This window comes from Pristiophorus japonicus, chromosome 4, assembly GCF_044704955.1.
Source record: "Pristiophorus japonicus isolate sPriJap1 chromosome 4, sPriJap1.hap1, whole genome shotgun sequence".
NCBI classification, from domain to species: domain Eukaryota; kingdom Metazoa; phylum Chordata; class Chondrichthyes; family Pristiophoridae; genus Pristiophorus; species Pristiophorus japonicus.
The window spans coordinates 242,774,907-242,794,053 of record NC_091980.1 but is presented as its reverse complement, the minus strand read 5'-3'; the positions used below and the strand labels follow the sequence as shown (position 1 = coordinate 242,794,053).

The following is a 19,147-nucleotide window of genomic DNA, read 5'->3' as shown; positions in this document are numbered from 1 at the left end:
CATAAAATTCATACCTGGACTTGCTGCACCATATTCCTCAGCAGTGACAAGAATTCTTTGGCATCTTTAGCCTTCTCTGACAATCCATTCAATGCTTGAGAGAGCTGATTCTAAAAACAGAAATACACATCAGCTATGGCAAATTATTTTTTTTTTTAAATCAAGAATTTACATTCTACGGGATAGACAACCTTGTTTAAATGCAATTGTAGGTGAATCTCAAACGTGATGCTTACAAATTCATGCTCTAATGGTCATATAGTCCACTTTTATTGTTAGTGCAAAGCAAAAGTGATCCAATCATCCAAAACATAAACAGCAGTCCCTTTCAAGTATTTTAGATTAAATACATTTTGTATTATGAAAGCCAAAATAATGCAAGATACTTGGGGCTAGAAATTTAGTTTTTTGGCAAAAACGGTTATTTTTTGTGCCAAAATTATCGCTTTCGCTCCACTACGAGGCCTAAAATTCAAGCTTCAATTTGCATAGTGGTAAAAATTGGCGTTGCAGGAGGATTCGTGGCACAAACTGCAAATTTACTCAGAGGCAGATACCACTGCGAGGGGTGCCGTGTGGGGGGGGGAAAAACACCCCCAAAAAAAAAAAATCAACACATTCACAAGACACCTAGCGAATCGCTGCAAAAGAATTAAAAACTTTAACTTGCTTTTTTTGCGGGTCTTCATACTTACCATTGCTCCCAAGGGCTGCAACGCCTCCATGTTTAATCCTCTCAGAGCTGAGAGAGTCAGGTCACACCTGATTGAGTTCACAGTACTACGCCTATTGAGTTATTGCAGATGCAACAACGTGCACGGAAACCAGAATTCAAAAGCAACTAAAAGTAAGTATTTTATTCTGAAGATTCTTAATCGGAGTTGCTTTTAATTGTGATCAGTCTGGTGCTGCATGTCCTGACAGCTCTGCTGCTTATACTGGAGCTGAGTGTGCAGGGAAAGTGTAAATCGGCACACAGACTGCAGACCACAGAGTTCCTCGTCTCCCAAACCAGCCTCTGTTGAATTGCTCCCTCCCGCCCCTAGCCCAGGCCGAGTGGCCTCCTGCACCGGCCCGCTGTCTTCCCAGGCCGAGTGAAGAAAGGTGAATTGGAGTTTGATGCAGAAGGTGGACTTGAATTTTTTATTTCTTCTTATTTTAATTGTGCAAAGGAAGGATGGTTTTGCAAGTCTGTTCCCTAAGGCTTGGTTGGTTCAGGTCCTCTCCGCCTCCCGCCCCTATCCCAGGCCGAATGGCCTCTGATGTACTTACCTGCACCGATTTCTTTAACTCTCCGCATGGGTTTTCTCAAGTGGCCACATATGCTATCCTAAGTCGACATGGAGTAACTATTAACTGTCCAAAGTTACCTAAATGGCCAAAATGGACGAAGTTGGCTGGCAACACCCCTTTTGAGAAAAAAAAACTAAAAAAATGTAACGAAGTGAGTTATGCTGGTGCAAATTGATTGGGGAAACTGAGGATTAAGTTAGGCCAGAAAAAGCAGCCTATTCCAAAAAAAGAACTCGAGGAAAATTGAGCCCATGTGGGTCATTTCTATTGGATTGGGAAAGGCAAGAATACACAAAGTCAATATAGTTAATTACACTTAAGACATTATGTAGCTGGGTAAACAGTTAACAAATCAACCAGGTGACAAAAGCAATTAGAATTGATCAGACTAATCAATTGCCATTACATCTGTTCATTGCCCGTGCTTGCATGCTCCAGTGATGAGACAATCTGGAGGGATGTGGATTACTTAGCTGGAATGTGACAGGTGGTATGTGTGTATTTGAAACCCATTTGTGATTAGTAATCTTTAATCAAGAATAACTTCCTCTGTTTCAGTGCTGATTTCAGAGTAAAGGAGAGGGGTGGCCAGTAACAATAGTTTTCCTTTGGTCAGACGGCTAAGCAGAGTGCCCCACGAGTGTATAATCGCATGCAAAACCTGTCAGATATCTGGTCAAACAAAGATTGTTACTTCCAAGAACTACTGGAGCTCAAGAGGCTTAATATTTTGAAATGGGCCTGCAAATAAAGTAAAATTTGTTATATCTGCTCTTATTTCGGTTTCATTTTACTTCTTAATAGACATAATTCATAGTTGTAGCCGGAGACATATGGTTTGTCAAATATTATTAGTCTAAAAAGGGGGACAACCCAGACTATTTCCAGTACATGACAATGGTCAAAACAGTTCACCTTACACCCAGTGGTCCACTATGCCAGATTACTTTTTGCACATGTTGACATTTTGGTTCAAAAGGAGCGAGGTCATGCCTGTGGAATAGGCTTTTTGGCTCAGGCATGAGAAAAAGTATCTGGACAGAGCTCCAATTTTTTAAACAGAAACAAATACATTTCCACACCGACAACTACATAAATGCTGTCTGTTCCTGAACATTAAATTATTTCCAACATTAGTATTACACCCCTCAGTCAGCTAAGCTTGTTTGGACGAGTCAATGATACTGGCTGGGAAAGAACTGTACAATACGGAGCACCTAAACCTATGACTTCTCAAAATGACAGGATCGCCTTTGTAATATTGTAAATAACCCTTTGGCTCCAAGAAAAAGGAAGAAACTTGCCCCTGGACCTGGTTTCTGTTACCAAGTAACATTCATTCTCTTTTCCCAGGCTGGACTAGTCATGATGATGTCTAACAGCACTCATTTCAAAATTAGAACTTGGGTTAGAGCTAATCACCATGTCCCATGCAGACAATCCTAACACGAGGCATATTCCCCAGCAAAAATCAAGCCCAATTCTTCTGGTATGTCATTACTGACATGTTTTGTAAGCTAGATTCTCAACACTTCGGCCACGAAATTCAGTACCGCTCCGTGACCTATATTCGGGTTACCGCCCCCAAGAGGAACAGCAGCGCAAAATATCACACTGCACATCCTCTCGGGGCGGGAGCGGGATGCAAAGCCACTGAGGTTTGCAGCTCTACGCATTGACTGGGCCCTCCCCTTCCATTAAAGGGGAGGGCCAAACTGCCAACAGGGTCATCGCTAGACTACCAAGGAGCGGCGTGCCTTGGCAGCAGCCTGGCACACAAGTGGGGTACCAGCCTGCAAGATTTTGACACGGACCCAGTGACTGACCAACAAGGTCGCGACCGATAAGTCGGTAATTTTTTCCCCTTGCCACAACACCTTTAATTATTGGCCCGTGAGTGGCCACTACCAAATTTTCCCTCCGGGGCAAAAATGGGTCGCGATGATGTAACCGCCGGCACAATGGGGCACTACCAGTTACCACCGCTGCTAAACTCCTGCAGAATTTTGCTGAAGTCGGTAGCGGCGCTGCGTTCAGACTAAGTCATTTGTGCCCCCTGGGGATGCTAATGGGAGGGGCAAATGCCTTGAATTTTTCCCCTTCTGTATATTCTTTTGAAAGGCCTCAGCCAAAGCATTATTCTGTATGCATCGTTCACAACTGAAATTACCAAGTTTAATTTTTCAGAATTTCCCATTTTTTTTATTGCTAGTGCAAAATTCAAGTAGTTGGGCAATTAGTGCCTTTCTCCAACAGACACATTCAATTGTACTATCTCTACCAATTTAAATTAAGATCTGTGCATAATCATCGTATCAATTCTGTGCATAATTCCCTAGAAAATCCATGGAATCTTTACCCCTGGAAACTGCTGGGTTCATCTTTGAAAACGACCTTAATGGCCAAGACCACTTAATTATGTTAACAGCACAATATCTCTTTCTAGTTTATTGGCATTACTATCATTGAGTTTTTTATTAATCTCTAAAATAAGGGTTAGTAAGTAGTAATCAAGGAGATCTTCCTGTGCTAAATGGTATATACTTTAATGCAAAGAGTATATACAGTAGATACCTCAAATCACTAGAGAAATACCACCAACGATGTCTCCGCTGGATTCTGCAAATCCCCTGGAGGACAATTGCACGAACATTAACGTCCTCGATCAGGCCAACATCCCCAGCTTCGAAGCACTGACCACACTCGGCTAGCTCCGTTGGGTGGGCCACATTGTTCACATGCCTGACAAGACTCCCAAAGCAAACTCTCTACTCGGAACTCCTACATGGCGAGCGAACCCAAGGTGGACAGAGGAAGCATTTCAAGGACACCCTCAAAGCCTCCTTGACAAAAATGCAACATCCCCACTGACACCTGGGAGTCCCTGGCCAAAGACGGTGGAGGTGCATCCGGGAGGGTGTTGAGCACCTCGAATCTAGTTGCTGAGCATGCAGAAAACAGTGGAAGGCGATTGCAGCAAACCCATCCCACCCACCCTTTCCCTCAACGACTGTCTGTCCAACCTGTGACAGAGACTGTGGTTCCCCTACGGGACTGTTCAGTTACCTAAAAACTCAGAGTGGAAGCAAGTCTTCCTCGATTTCGAGGGACTGCCTATGATGATAGCGAATAAGGCAGATGATCCAAGAGCACAGGTAGACACTTGGGAGTATGACATTATAGCCACTACAGAGACATGGCTGAAAGAGGGACAGGTTTGGCAGATCAATATTCCTGGTTACAGGATTTTTGGACAAGACGAGAGGCGCGGGGGTGGTGGTGTCACGGTATTGATTCATCATCATAGGCAGTCTCAAAAATTGAGGAAGGCCCTCCTACACTCCAAAAGTGAGTTCCCAGCTGACTGAACAGTCCAACACGGGAACCAGTCTCTGTTACAGGTGGGACAGACTGTGCCACACACTCCAACCGCCACCCGTGCCCATCTTTTGCATACTCTCAGTGACGAGACTCAAGGTGCCCAGCGCTTTCCCGGATGTTCCTCCCCCACCCAGGGACTCCCAGGCGTCGGTGGGGATGTTGCATTCCATTGAGGCTTTGAGGGTGTGCCTGAGGGTCTGCCGGACAGGAGTTCCGAGCAGAGCGCCCGCCCTGGGAGTTGTGTGTCAGGCAGGAGAACAATGTGGCCCGCCCAACGGAGCTGGTCGAATGTGGTCAGTGCTTCGATGCTAGTGTCATGTATGTAACACCACTGTATACACTCAACCTAGATGCACACCTTGACCACAAGGGGTGAACTTGTGGGAGACACCCCTTACCTGATCACTCAGGTATAAAAGGGAGATCCCACACAGGATCAGGTCACAGAGTGACCTTATCCCCAGAATGTGCCTCATGTGATTTCATACTGTAGAGTAAGGACTTTACACTGGGGATGTTGGCCTGATCGAGGACGCCAAGGCTGGTGCATCTGCCCTCCCAGGGGACTGCTGGATCCCGCGGAGACATCGTTGTTGGTACCCCTCCAGTGATCAGAGATGTCCACTGTATATGGTCCACGCCTCAGCCATATAGGAGGGTGGACACCACCACAGCCCTGCAGACCATGAGCTTGGTGGCAGATTTGAGGGCCTGATCTTTGAACACACTCTTGCTCAGGTGCTGAAGGCTGCACTGGCGGACTGGAGGCGGTGTTGAACCTCGTCGTTGATGTCTGCCCTTGCTGATAATAGGCTCCTGAGGTATGGAACATGGTCCACATTGTCCAGGGTCGCACTGTGGATCTGGATGACTGGGGGGCATTGCTGTATGCCACGGTCAGGTTGGTGGAGGACCTTTGTCTTACGGATGTTTAATGCAAGGCCCATGCTTTCATATGCCTCAGTGAAGATGTTGACTATGACTTGGAGTTCAGTCTCAATGTGGGCAGACGGAAGCGTCGTCCACGTACTGCAGTTTGACGACGATTAAAGAAACTATTACAGCAGTGAGTAGGGATGGTTTGTTAGAGGGATCAAATGAGGCCACATGGGTCAAATTGAAAAATAAAAAAAGGGGCGATCACACTGTTGTGCATGTATTTATAGATTCCCAGTGAGAGGGAGATAGAGGAGCAAATATGTAGGCAAATTGCTGTGAAATCCAAAAACCATAGGGTAGTAATGGTGGGGGATTTTAACTATCCTAATATTGATTGGGACAAATATAGTGTGAAAAGTATAGAGGGTGCAGAATTCTTTAAAAAAAAGTTCTCTTGATTGCAGTGTCAGTATATAACAAGCCCAACACACGACGGGGCGGTTTTGGATTTAGTTTTGGGGAATGAAGCTGGGCAGTTTTAAGGGGTATTAGTGGGAGAACACTTGAGTACCAGTAACCATAATTCAATCAGATTCAAGTTAGTTATGGATAAGGACACGGAGAGGTCTGGAATAAAAGTCCCAAATTGGGGAAAAGCTAACTTTGCTAAGTTGAGGAGTGATTTGGCCACAGTGCACTGGAAACAGCTACTTATGGATAAATCAGTGTCGGAACAGTGGGAGGCATTCAAGGAGGAAATCTGGAAGGCTCAGGCAAAAACATGTGCCCTGAAGAAAAAGGGTGGGAACAACAATTCTAGAGCCCCCTAGATGTCCAATGAGGAAGTATGTTCTTGCTATTGAGGGAGTGCAGCAAAGGTTCACCAGACTGATTCCCGGGATGGCTGGACTGACATGGAGAGACTGGATCGACTGTGTAAAGTCCTTACACAATACCACAAATCCACACGAGGCACATTCTATGGACAAGGTCACTCCATGACCCGAACCTTTATTCACAGGATCAAGTGATGACCCTGCGTGGGACCTCCCTTTATATACCTGGATGACCAGGTGAGGAGTATCTCCCACAAGTTCACCCAGTGGTCAAGGTGTGCATTTCTTACATATATACAGTATTGTAGTGTTGTTACATGAAGGTTACATACATGACAGACTGGGCCTTTATTCACTGGAGGGGGAGGAAGAACTTACCACATCACTGAGTACCACCTCCTTAGTAAGATAAATGGGACTAAAGGCAGATAAATCCCCTGGATCTGATGGCTTGCAGCCAAGGCTCAAGAGAAGTAGCAGCAGGGATTGTGGATGCATTGGTTGTAATTTACCAAAATTCCCTGGATTCTGGAGAGGTCCCAATAGATGGGAAAACTGCAAATGTAACACCCCTATTTTAAAAAGGAGGCAGACAAAAAGCAGGAAATTATAGACCAGTTAGCCTAACATCTGTGGTTGGGAAAATGTTGGAGTCCATTATTAAAGCAGTAGGACATTTGGAAAAGTATCATTTGGTCAGGCAGAGTCAGCAATGATTTATGACAAGTCATGTTTGACAAATTTGCTGGAATACTTTGAGGATGTAACAAACAGGGTGGTTAATGGGGAACCAGTGGATGTGGTGTATTTGGACTTCCAGAAGGCATTTGACAAGATGCCACATGACAGCTTACTGCACAAGATAAAAGTTCATGGGGTTGGGGGTAATATATTAGAATGGATAAAGACAGTCAGGATAAATGGGTCATTTTCCGGTTGGCAAACAGTGACGAGTGGGGTGCCGCAGGGATCTGTGCTGGGACCCCCAACTATTTACAATCTATATGAATGACTTGGATGAAGGGACCGAGTAACGTAGCCAAGTTTGCTGACGAGACAAAGATGGGAGGAACAGCAATAGGTGACGAGGACACAAAAAATCTGCAAAGGGATATAAACAGGCGAAGTATGTGGGCAAAAATTTGTCAGTTTGAGTATAATGTTGGAAAGTGTGACATTATACCATTTGGCATTTAAAAAAAAAAAATCGAAGAGCAAATTATTATTTAAATGGAGAAAAATTGCAAAGTGCTGCAGTAGAGCAGGACCTGGGGGTACTTGTGCATGAAACACAAAAAGGATTGTATGCAGGTACAGCAAGTGATCAGGAAGGGTCAATGGAATCGTGGCCTTTATTGCAAAGGGGATGAAGTATAAAAAGTAAGGAAGTCTTGCTTGTTATACAGGGTATTGGTGAGGCCACACCTGGAATACTGCGTACAGTTTTGGTTTCCATATTTGAGAGGATATACTTTGGAGGCAGTTCAGAGAAGGTTCACTAGGTTGATTCTGGAGATGAGGGGGTTGACTTATGAGGAACGGTTGAGTAGGTTGGGCCTCTACTCATTGGAATTCAGAAGAATGAGGGTGATCTTATTGAAACGTATAAGATTGAGGGGGCTTGACGAGGTGGATGCAGAGAGGATGTTTCCACTGATAGGGGAGACTAGAATTAGGGGGCATGGAATAAGGGGCAGGCCATTTAAAACTGATGAGAAGGAATTTCTTCTGAGCATTGTAAATCTGTGGAATTCAGTGCCTCAGAGCTGTGGAAGCTGAGTCATTGAATAAATTTAACACTGAGATCAGCAGTTTCTTAGCCGATAAGGGGTTATGGAAAGCAGGCAGGGAAGTGAACCAGGGTCCATGATTGGATCAGCCATGATTGTATTAAATGGCACAACAGGCTCGAGGGGCCGTATGCCCTATGCCTGTTCCTATTTCTTATGTTCTTAAATGTGTGCTAACTGCCCCTAATTAATCCTTGCCTTTCCAAATGTAGATTTATCCTGTCTTTCAGGATTTTTTCCAATAATTTTCCTACTACTGAGGTTGGGCTGACAGGCCTGTAATTACTCGGCCGATCCCTTTCTCCCTTCTTAAACAAGGGTACCACATTAGCAGTCCTCCAGTTCTCTGGCACCCTATCCAAATCCAAAGAGGACTGGAAAAATGATGGTCAAGGCCTCTGCTATTTCCGCTTTTACTTCACTCAACAGCCTGGGATGCACTTCATCTAGGCTTGGGGACTTATCTTTCAAAGTTGCTAAACCCCTTAATACCTGCACTCTCACTGTATATTTCATCCAGAATTTCACACTCCTCCTAGATAGCAGTATCTGCTTTGCCCCTTTCCTTTGTGAAAACAATCGCAAAGTATTCATTAAGAACCATGCCCACATCTTCCGCCTCCACAAACACAATATTCTCATGCGCCTCAATTTTGGCCCAACCCGTTTTTTGGTGCACTTACCAGAGTTGCACCACTTTTCTCCGTTCTGAAGTGCGCCGAAAAATGTTCTTGCCACTTTGGCCGCTGTCCGGCCTCTTCCCTGTAGTCGCGCAATGTGGCCAGTCGAGATGGGGGTGGAGCCAGCGTTCTGCATCGAAAACTGTGCTGGGACTTCTGCACATGCACAGAGTCCAGTCCCCTGGTGATGTCCACACATGCGCAGTAGCTCCTCGCCCCCAGCCCCTCTGTTTGCTTGCTGCAGCCTCTAGTGATTTTCTTGCTGCAGCCGCTCGGTGGACTCCGATGCCGGCCAATTGAATCGTTCCCGCCCCTAGCCCATGCCGAGCGGCCTCCTAGTGCGATTTCTAAGAGATCGATTGCACCGGAAGGCCACTCGGCCAGGGCTAGGGACAAGCAGGCAGGAGAACGGATCGATTTCTGCCATCAGTTCTCCTGGCCACTTCGGCTGGCCCACTGCCTTCCCAGGCAGAGTTTGAAGATGAAGGTAGGGCTTACTTTAATTTTTTATTTCTTATTGAATTCTTATTACTTTTTGTTTGTAAGGCTTGGTGGTTTAGGTGCAGGCAGGTCCTCTCCGCTGCCCGCCCCTATCACAGGCCGCATGGCCTTCGATGTACCTACCTGCGACTATTTCTTTAACTCTCCGCAAGGTTTTTTTTTTGAAGTGGCCACATATGCTGGCCTAAGTAGATTTGGAGTGACTATTAGCTGGCCTAAGTTGCCTAAACGGGCAGAACTGGCATAGGTGGCTGGTAATGCCCCCTTTTGAGGAAGAAAAACAAAACTAAGAAAATCGTAACTAACTCCGTTACATGGTGCAAACTGATTGGGGAAAATGGGGATTTTTAAACTTATGCCAGAAAAACCAAGTTACTCCCCCAAAAAAAGAGCAACTCATGGCCAAAATTGAGCCCATGGTTTCTAAGAGGCCCTACCCTTTTAGTTATCCTCTTGCTCTTAATTTATAGAACATCTTTGGGTTTTCCTTAATTTTACTAGCCAAGAATTTTTCATGCTCTCAGCATTACTAATATCCTTTTTAATTTTACCTCTGAACTTTCTATATTCCTCCAAAGATTCTATAGTATTTAGCCATCAGTATGCAACATAAAATTCCCTTTTTTTCTTTATAGAAACAGAAAATAGGTGCAGGAGTAGGCCATTCGAGCCTGCATCACCATTCAATAAGATCATGGCTGATCATCCACCCCAGTACCTTTTTCCTGCTTTCTCACCATACCCCTTGATCCTTTAGCCATAAAGGCCATATCTAACTCCCCCTTAAAATATATTTAACGAACTGGTATCAACAACTCTCTGCGGTAGAGAATTCCACAGGTTAACAACTCTGAGTGAAGAAGTTACTCATCTCGGTCCTAAATGGCTTACCCCTTATCCTTAGACTGTGACCCCTGGTTCTGGACTTGTCCAACATCGGGAACATTCTTCCTGCATCTAACCTGTCCAGTCCCGTCCCGTCAGAATTTTATATGTTTCTATGAGATCCCCTCTCATCCTTCTAAACTCCAGTGAATACAGGCCCAGTTGATCCAGTCTCTCCTCATATGTCAATCCTGCCATCCCAGGAATCAGTCTGGTGAACCTTCGCTGCACTCTCTCAATAGCAAGAACATCCTTCCTCAGACTAGGAGACCAAAACTGAACACAATATTCCAGGTGAGGCCTCACCAAGGCCCTGTACAACTGCAGTATGACCTCCCTGCTCCTATACTCAAATCCCCTAGCTATGAAGGCCAACATGCTATTTGCTGTACCTGCATGCCAACTTTCAATGACTGATGTACCATGACACCCAGGTCTCATTGCACCTCCCCTTTTCCTAATCTGCTGCCATTCAAATATACTGTCTTCACATTTTTCCCACCAAAGCGGATAACCTCACATTTATCCACATTATACTGCATCTGCCATGCATTTGCCCACTCACCTAACCAAGTCACCCTGCAGCCTCTTAGCATCCTCCTCACAGCTCACACCGCCACCCAGCTTAGTGTCATCTTCAAACTTGGAAATATTACATTCAATTCCTTCATCTAAATCATTGATGTATATTGTAAATAGCTGGGGTCCCAGCACTGAGCCCTGCGGCACCCCATTAACAACTGCCTCCCATTCTGAAAAAGACCAGTTTATCGCGACTCTCTGCTTCCTGTCTGCCAACCAGTTCTCTATCAACGTCAATACATTACTCCCAATACCATGTGCTTTAATTTTGCACAACAATCTCTTGTGTGGGACCTTGTCAAAAGCTTTTTGAAAGTCCAAATACACCACATCCACTGGTTCTCCCTTGTCCACTCTACTAGTTACATCCTCAAAAAATTCTAGAAGATTTGTCAAGCACGATTTCCCTTTCATAATCCATGCTGACTTGGACCAATCCTGTCACTGCTTTCCAAATGCGCTGCTATTTCATCTTTAATAATTGATTCCAACATTTTTCCCACTACCGATGTCAGGCTAACCGATCTATAATTCCACGTTTTCTCTCTCCCTCCTTTAAAAAGTGGTATTACATTAGTTACCCTCCAGTCCATAGGAACTGGTCCCGAGTCGATAGACTGTTGGAAAATGACCAATACATCCACTATTTCGAGGGCCACTTCCTTAAGTACAACGGGATGCAGACTATCAGGCTTTGGGCATTTATCGGCCTTCAATTCCATCAATTCCCGACACAATTTCATGACCAATAAGGATTTTCTTCAATTCTTCCTTCTCGCTAGATCCTCTATCCTAGTATTTCCAGGTGGTTATTTGTGTCTTCCTTCATGAAGACAGAGCCAAAGTATTTTTCAATTGGTCTGCCATTTCTCCGTTACCCATTATAAATTCACCTGATTCTGACTGCAAGGGGCCTACATTTGTCTTCACTAATCTCTTTCTCTTCACATATCTATAGAAGCTTTTGCAGTCAGTTTTTATGTTCCCAGCAAGCTTCCTCTCGTACTCTTTTCCCCCTCCTAATTAAACCCTTTTGTCCTCCTCTGCTGAATTCTAAATTTCTCCCAGTCCTCAGGTTTGCCACTTTTTCTGCCCCCTCCCCCGGGTGCAGTAGCACCACCTGCACCCTGGTCCCCGTAACCCAGGATGAAGCTGGCGTGCAGCGGGCAACGGAAAGACTTACTGCCTTGGTGGAGGAGTTGGCGTGGGAGACTAAGCAGGCTGCTCGTCTTCCGAGTCAAGAAGAACTGTATCCTCCCAATTCGCCCGAGTGCTCGGGGTTTGACTCGCTGACAACACGACACCTTGGGATGCAGCACCATGTTCCGCCAGCAGCGCATACCAAAGGGCATTTGTTGCAGCGGTCTGTTCCCGCACTCCAAGAGTCTGCCGTGCTACCTCCAGTAGCTCCACTTGCACTGCAGACACCTTGGCGAAGTCTTGCGCGAATCTAGTGAACCCCTGGATCAGCTCACAATTGTCTCCGAACAGGGACATCAGGCCCACCAACTGATCATCCTGGGGAGGCATTTGTTGGCCTCGTTGACCCGGCCTCCGTTGGGTTGGCATGCACAATACACTGCACCTTAGCGTTGCCGGCTGCACACCGCTTGGTCCCAGAGCATCGTCCGTCTCCACGGAGATGCCCGCAGGTTTACCTCTTCCCCCCCCCCCCCATGCACAATTGATGACTCCTGTTGGAGCTCGAGCTGGTCGTCCTCCTCCTCGTGAGGAAATAGCTCTTCCTCCTACTCCTCTTCCTCTTCCTCTTCCTCCAGAGGAAGATGTTGCAGGTGCTGGTGCCTTTGTACTGCATGAGCATCTCAGGCTGACCGTAGAAACAAATATGACCTTTTTATAGACTTATTAATGTTTACCATTATGTTCCAATAAGATATGTTAAATATCAAAGTTTTCACTACCCTAGAAAGCTGCAACGGCTGCATCCCCTGCTTCTTATGCACAAGGGCTGCATATGTGTGGCATGACATTAGTATATCATAAGTACATTACAAGTACATTGCATCTTGCATTATAATTACAAAACATTACATTAGTTACTGAGTTAAGTTTTTAATACTAATACTATTTGACATTACATATTACTCAAGACGCATGGCTGGGCTCCACCAGACCGTGGGTGGTGGCCGAACGGTGCTCAGGGCTAACCAGCGCGGCTGCACGCTCCTCAATGTGTGTTCGGGGCTGAAGATAAGCAGAGCCACTCCTCTGTCCGCCTTTGCTCTGCCCAGTTGATAAGATATCTTCTTCTGCAAAACGAAAAGAGCATAGCATAAGGTAATTGATGAGGTTGAATCATGGTCACAACAGTTTAAAACGTTACATGCTGCTGTTTCAGAGCACTGTCCGTATCTTATGATTTATGTAATACATTTATGAATGACAAACTTAAATTCAATACCGGAGATTCATTGTTATGATAAAAATTTGCATCAGTAAAATAGAAAATACAACTTACGCTTGCTGCCGCTACCAAACCATTCCAACGTTTGGCACTGGTCAAATCCCCTCGCCTCGTGGGATGCCAAGGACACCTTCGCAGTGATCTCCACCCAGGTTTTCTGGTAAAGACGGGGTGGGGGTTTCCTGTGCACACCGAGTCAGTTCGCCCCACCAGGAATGGACCTCGTTGCTGAAGGGCTTCACCCTTTTCCTCTCCTAGTTCTATAGACATTTTTATTATATTATATATTATATTATATATTAAATTTAAATGAATGATATGAATTAAATGATCTAAGCTCTTTTATTAGATTCTCTACTTGCACTGGCTTCAGATTGGATTCTCTGGCTTCCACCTCTCTATCTCCTCCACGCCGTACCTTCTGAGCATGTGTGATGACCCGACATCCCAAAACGCACTAAAACCAGTTGGCCAGAAAAAAATTCACATGCACAAGGCCATTGCTAGGGAAGCTTTTGACTTCCTCTTTCGGTGGGAGAACACGACTTCGCCATAAAATCCGATCGACCATTCCACATAGTCAGCCTAAGGCAGAGTGGAAAACCGCAAAAAAAAAATGGGCCATGTACCAGTGATCAGTAAGGCTGATTCGTTGTACATCGCTGGAACAAGGCCCATTTTTTGGGGCGATGGCCACCTAGTGGAAAGTCTAGCCCATTGTCTCCCCACTGCAACTGAAGGCGCCTCTGGGACCACCAGGTACTTTCGGAAAAATTCTCCAGTCGGAGCCAATAACTAGGTAACTGCAGGCTCCAGCCACCAACTGGCTTCAATACCTTTTCCCAAAAAACAGAAACATTTGGAAAAATGTAACGCAGCATTTATTTTCTCCAACTTAAATTAACAGGCAAAGAATTGGAACATAATATTAAGATTGCATATTAACATAATTCAAACTTAATTGCATTATCTTGCATCCTTTAATGCCTTCATTAATGTTTTATTCTACAAGCTTCCAAATAAAAGGGCTTGGTACTGATATCTCTGCCCAGAACAGAGTTTCTCTTGCTCAAGTATGATTTCTGTAGTCTGATCATGCTCATTGTACTGAACATTGCAAGATGCATCAGTAATGTTCAGTTAGCTGTACTAATAGAATATTTAAGCTTCCAGCAGTTTCGAATCTGGTTTTCAAAATTGTGAAGAAAAGCCGTAGGTCAAATTTCAAAAGCTTTATTCAGGCAACGTTTATTTTGAGTGTTTTTTTCAAACCAGCAATGCTGTGCGCGCATATCCCTGTGACAGAGAGCAGGAAGAAATTAGAGCACATCTATTACAGTATACTAAGATTCAGCAAGCATACTAAGCTGAGGGAGAGATAGGAGACAACAGTGAAAGGGAAAAGAGTGTTCGAGATAGAGAGAAAGAACCAAGCTTCAGTGTAAAGGAGGAATGAGGCAAATGAGGGGCTGAGGGAGGAAGAGGAGGAGAATAAATGAGGTTGGGAAAGTTAGAATGGAGTCTCATATTGTCCCACTTTGTGTGTGAATGAAGAGCCTTTGCTTGTGTACAAGGAGGTCTTTTTAAAAAAAAACACAAGTGGTCTTCTACTTTTGTCTATTGGGACTTGTATTACTACATAATCATTAGGCCCACTCACTAGTTTCTATATGTACCTGGGTTCCTCCACACTATTCTAAACAATAAGACAGCCTAGTCTACAGGACACAGCACAGGGAAGAGACAAGAGGGCACTGGTGGACAGATGGTCTGCATAATGCACAGCAGTGATAGGCAAATAGGATTTGAGGTCATATAGCACAGAATAAAACAAAATTGCAAAATGTATTACTGAACCTATACAAGGCATTGGTTTGTCCCAACTACAGCAGTGTGCAGTTATGTTGCCATATTACAGATAGGACATGACACTGGAAAACACTCAATATTGGTCATCAGACACCCGAGCTACAAGGAGACTGCAGAAGCGGAATTTGTTTGCACTAGAAAAGAGGGGGAATCAGAGGTATTCAACATCCTTAAGGGTATCAAGTTGAACCCTGAGAAACTGTTTACCATGGCCCTGAGAAAGGAGCATGGGTTAAGCTCAGAAATGGGGATGTAAATGGGCAGGTCAAATATTAACAACTTCTTGGAGGGAGACACATTTGTCCAGACAGCCCAAGGAGGCGATCAAGACCAATAACAGAGTTGGATGTACATTTTTGAAGGATGTAAGTAACAAAGTGATTGCTCTGGAACCAGCGACGAACTAGAACGATTTTCGACTCCTGCACATTCCTATGAATGTCTCAACTTAGTGGAAGGCAAAAGATAAAGCCTTTGGGGTAGGGTTTCCTATGATTGAACATTGAGATAAAACAATTTAACTCTCTCTAGTACTGACATGACTGAGGACTAAACTTCCCTATATAGAGATGATGCTAAGGGACCAGCTGCTCAGGCATTAGTGCCTTCAAGGTAGACAAGATGTGGTCTGGAGATTAAACACTGGTTCAGCCCACATTTAGCGCAAGGCGCCATCTTGGTAAAGGAGTTGAAGCGTGCATTAGGAATGGCTGCCCGGAGGGCCGTAAAGGGGCAATTCCAGTGGCAAACACTCATTAAAGAGCCTGCAAGGCATTTTGGTGGATATTGCTTGACCCAATGCCCTATCTCAGCAGCAACCAGCTGATTGGAAGGCAGCAGGTCATTGCTAAGGATTGAGCGCTATATAAAAAAGGCACTCACCTTTTACTGTTTACTTCCTGCTTAAGGTTTGAAAAGGATTTTAACACAGTGGGAGGACTTTGAGACAGTTTGTCAAGACTTTTTTCTGAAGACTTAACCCCAAAAGAGCAAGTGCTGCACTACTCCACCTTACAAGAGGCACAAAAAAGGGAGTGCTTGGTCATGAGCATCTTGTTGGGGGGTCCCCTTGGTCTGCAGGAGGAATGGGAGGAGGACAGGAGGCCAGGCAGAGCAGCATCAGCTGCTGCAAGAGGGGGACAGGAGGGCAAGGTGGACTCCTTCCCCCTTACAGGTACAGGACATCCACCAGGACCTCCAGTGCGGCGTCAGAGAACCTATGCGCATTCTCCCTCAGTCCGAGCCATCCTGAAACCTGCCATTGTGCATCAGCCAATGCACCCTACACTGTGGAAATGGGTATATGGAGCCCAGACATGCTGCTCCACGAAAATTGCTTCTAATCAGCACTCTAGTACTAAACCTGCAGGTGTCTGTTTTAGCACCTCGAGGCTAGTTCAAATTACAGTAATCATAAATTAGGTCCAGAATTGCATGATAAAACCAAACAGGCATGTCTCAGTAGCACAACACCCACTTGTTGCCCATTTTTACCCTTTCACCAAAATAATCCTCAGAATTCAGCAGAGATGAAGAAATCAACCCTGCATCCTGTCATTTAGAGAGACTCTTGCACCAAAAGTCAGCCCCTAACTTTACTACTTCTAAAATCCATTCACATCACACACACAGTACCTGGATACAGCTAGATACAATACTGTCAGACATCTTAGGAAATGGATAATGGTGGCTGCTTGAAGCACAAACGATCTGAAGAAATTGCAAATTGATATTTTGTACAGATTTAGAGAGTTGCTGTTTCATCATTGACTATGTTCTATTCTTTATTGCATAATTAAATATTTTACTCAATAGCTTTACCTAGACAGTTGGAGCAACCAAAATATTCAGGAAATCAAATGTGTTGGATGTGGTACACAATCAAGATAACTCCCGTTTAGCAATTTTAAATTGATTTTCCAAAATGCATCGTGATAGTTGAAAGACAACGATCAGGTAGCATTCTAGAGCCAGAGGATTATATTGTACCTCACTGTAATGATCACAATCTTATGTAATCATTATTTTATATGCTAAAGATTAAAATATATTGAAGATACCAATTAAATTAAAAATATCACATTCAGCATCAAGAATACACTAATTGTTGTGTCGTGGCTGACTGACGACAGCCTGATCAATAGGTTGAATCAATGTCTGACGAATGAGTCAATCCTCAACTTGTCAGCATTGTTACGCAATCACGCAGTTAGAATACTAAAATCCAGTATGTAGCAAAAGAACTTTACTTTTCAATACTGTTACACACAGTTCTTATCTAAAATTGTATTTAACTTGAAGGTGGTAGTTAAAAAAAACAGGAGTTTAAAAAAGTCTCAAGTGACTGAATGCCTCAAAGAAATCCTGGTGTAATTGGCTGCAAGATGCAGCATTACAACAGATTGGGTTAGCACCTTGCGATTTTCTCTCCTACCCTATGGGAGGCACTTTTATAGCACCGCTGCATAACAAACAACTGTGGGACAGATTTTATATTTTCACACTCCTGGAACATGCCAGGAGTGCATATTAGAGAATGGAGTTCCGTAGTAGTTTTTCATCTATTAAAATCAATCATAGACAGTCCCTTGGAATCGAAGACGACTTGCTTCCACTCGAAAAATGAGTTCTTTGGTTCTTGTATTGGACTGTTCATTCACCTCAGTCCCCGTCACAGGTGGGACAGTCGTTGGAGGGAAAGGATGGGTGGGACAGGTTTGCCGCACGCTCTTTCCGCTGCCTGCGCTTGGTTTCTGCATGCTTTCGGCGATGAAACTCGAGGTGCTCAGCATCCTCCTGGATGCACTTCCTTCACTTAGGGCGGTCTTTGGCCAAGAACTCCCAGGTGTCAGTGGGAATGTTGCGCTTTATCGAGGCTTTGAGGGTGTCCTTGTAACGTTTCCTCTGCACACCTTTGGCTCGTTTACCGTGAAGGAGCTCCGAGTAGAGCGCTTGCTTTGGGAGCCTTGTCAGGCATGTGAACAATGTGGCCTGCCCAGCGGAGCTGATGAAGTGCGGTCAGTGCTTCAATGCTGGGGATGTTGGCCTGGTCGAGGATGCCAACGTTGCTGCTTCTATCCTCCCAGGGGATTTGCAGGATCTTGCGGAGACATCGTTAGTGGTATTTCTCCAGCGATTTGAGGTGTCTACTGTATATGGTCCATGTCTCAGCCATACAGGAGGGAGAGTATTAATACAGGGCTGTAGACCATGAGCTTGGTGGCAGATTGGAGGGCATGATTTTCAAACACGTTTCCTCAGGTGGCTGAAGGCTGCACTGGAGGCGGTGTTGAATCTCGTCATCACTGTCTGCCCTTGTTGATAAGAGACTCTGAGGTATGGGAAATGGTCCACGTTGTCCAGGACCACGGATCTTAATGACCGGAGGGGGGGGGGGGGGCTGTGCGGCGGGGACAGGCTGGTGGAAGACCTTTGTCATTACTGATGTTTAGTGTGAGGCCGATGCAATCGTGCGCCTCAGGTGATGTTGACTATGACTTGGAGTTCAGCCTCAATGTGCACAGACGCAGATGTCGTCCGCATACTGTAGTTCGATGAGATGTTGGGATGGTCTTGGATCTGGCCTGGAGATGACGAAGTTTGAACAGGTTCCCACACTGGTTCTGCAATTTAGTTCCACTCCAGCAGAGAGCTTGTTGAGTGAGGTGGAGCATTGCAGTGAGCACGATGAGACAGCCCTGTTTGACCCCGGTCCGGACATGGATTGGGTCTGTAATGGTTCCGTTGGTAAGGATTACACCTTGCATGTCGTCATGGAGCAGGCGGGAGGATGGTGACGAACTTTTGGGGGCAACTGAAAAGGGAAGAGGATGGCTCCATGGACCATCGTGGTTGACAGTGTCAAAGGCATTTGTAAGGTCAAAGGAGGCCATGTACAAGGGTTGGTGCCGTTCCCTGCATTTTTCTTGCAGCTGTAGCGCTTTAAAAATCATGTCCGTTATAGCCCGTAGGGGACGAAATCCGCCCTGCGACTCCGGGAGGAGCTCCTCAGCCACAGAGAAGATG

The 19,147-nt window shown here is 45.1% G+C and overlaps 1 protein-coding gene across 1 annotated transcript in view; it reads right to left on the bottom strand.

Annotated features, from left to right (window-relative positions):
• trim9 (tripartite motif containing 9) overlaps positions 1-19,147 on the bottom strand; it is a 180,442-nt gene that overhangs the window by 132,457 nt on the left and 28,838 nt on the right. The window contains exon 2 of the mRNA XM_070877493.1: positions 15-110. Coding sequence (XP_070733594.1) covers positions 15-110 — 96 coding nt within the window. The remainder of the gene's footprint in view (positions 1-14; positions 111-19,147) is intronic.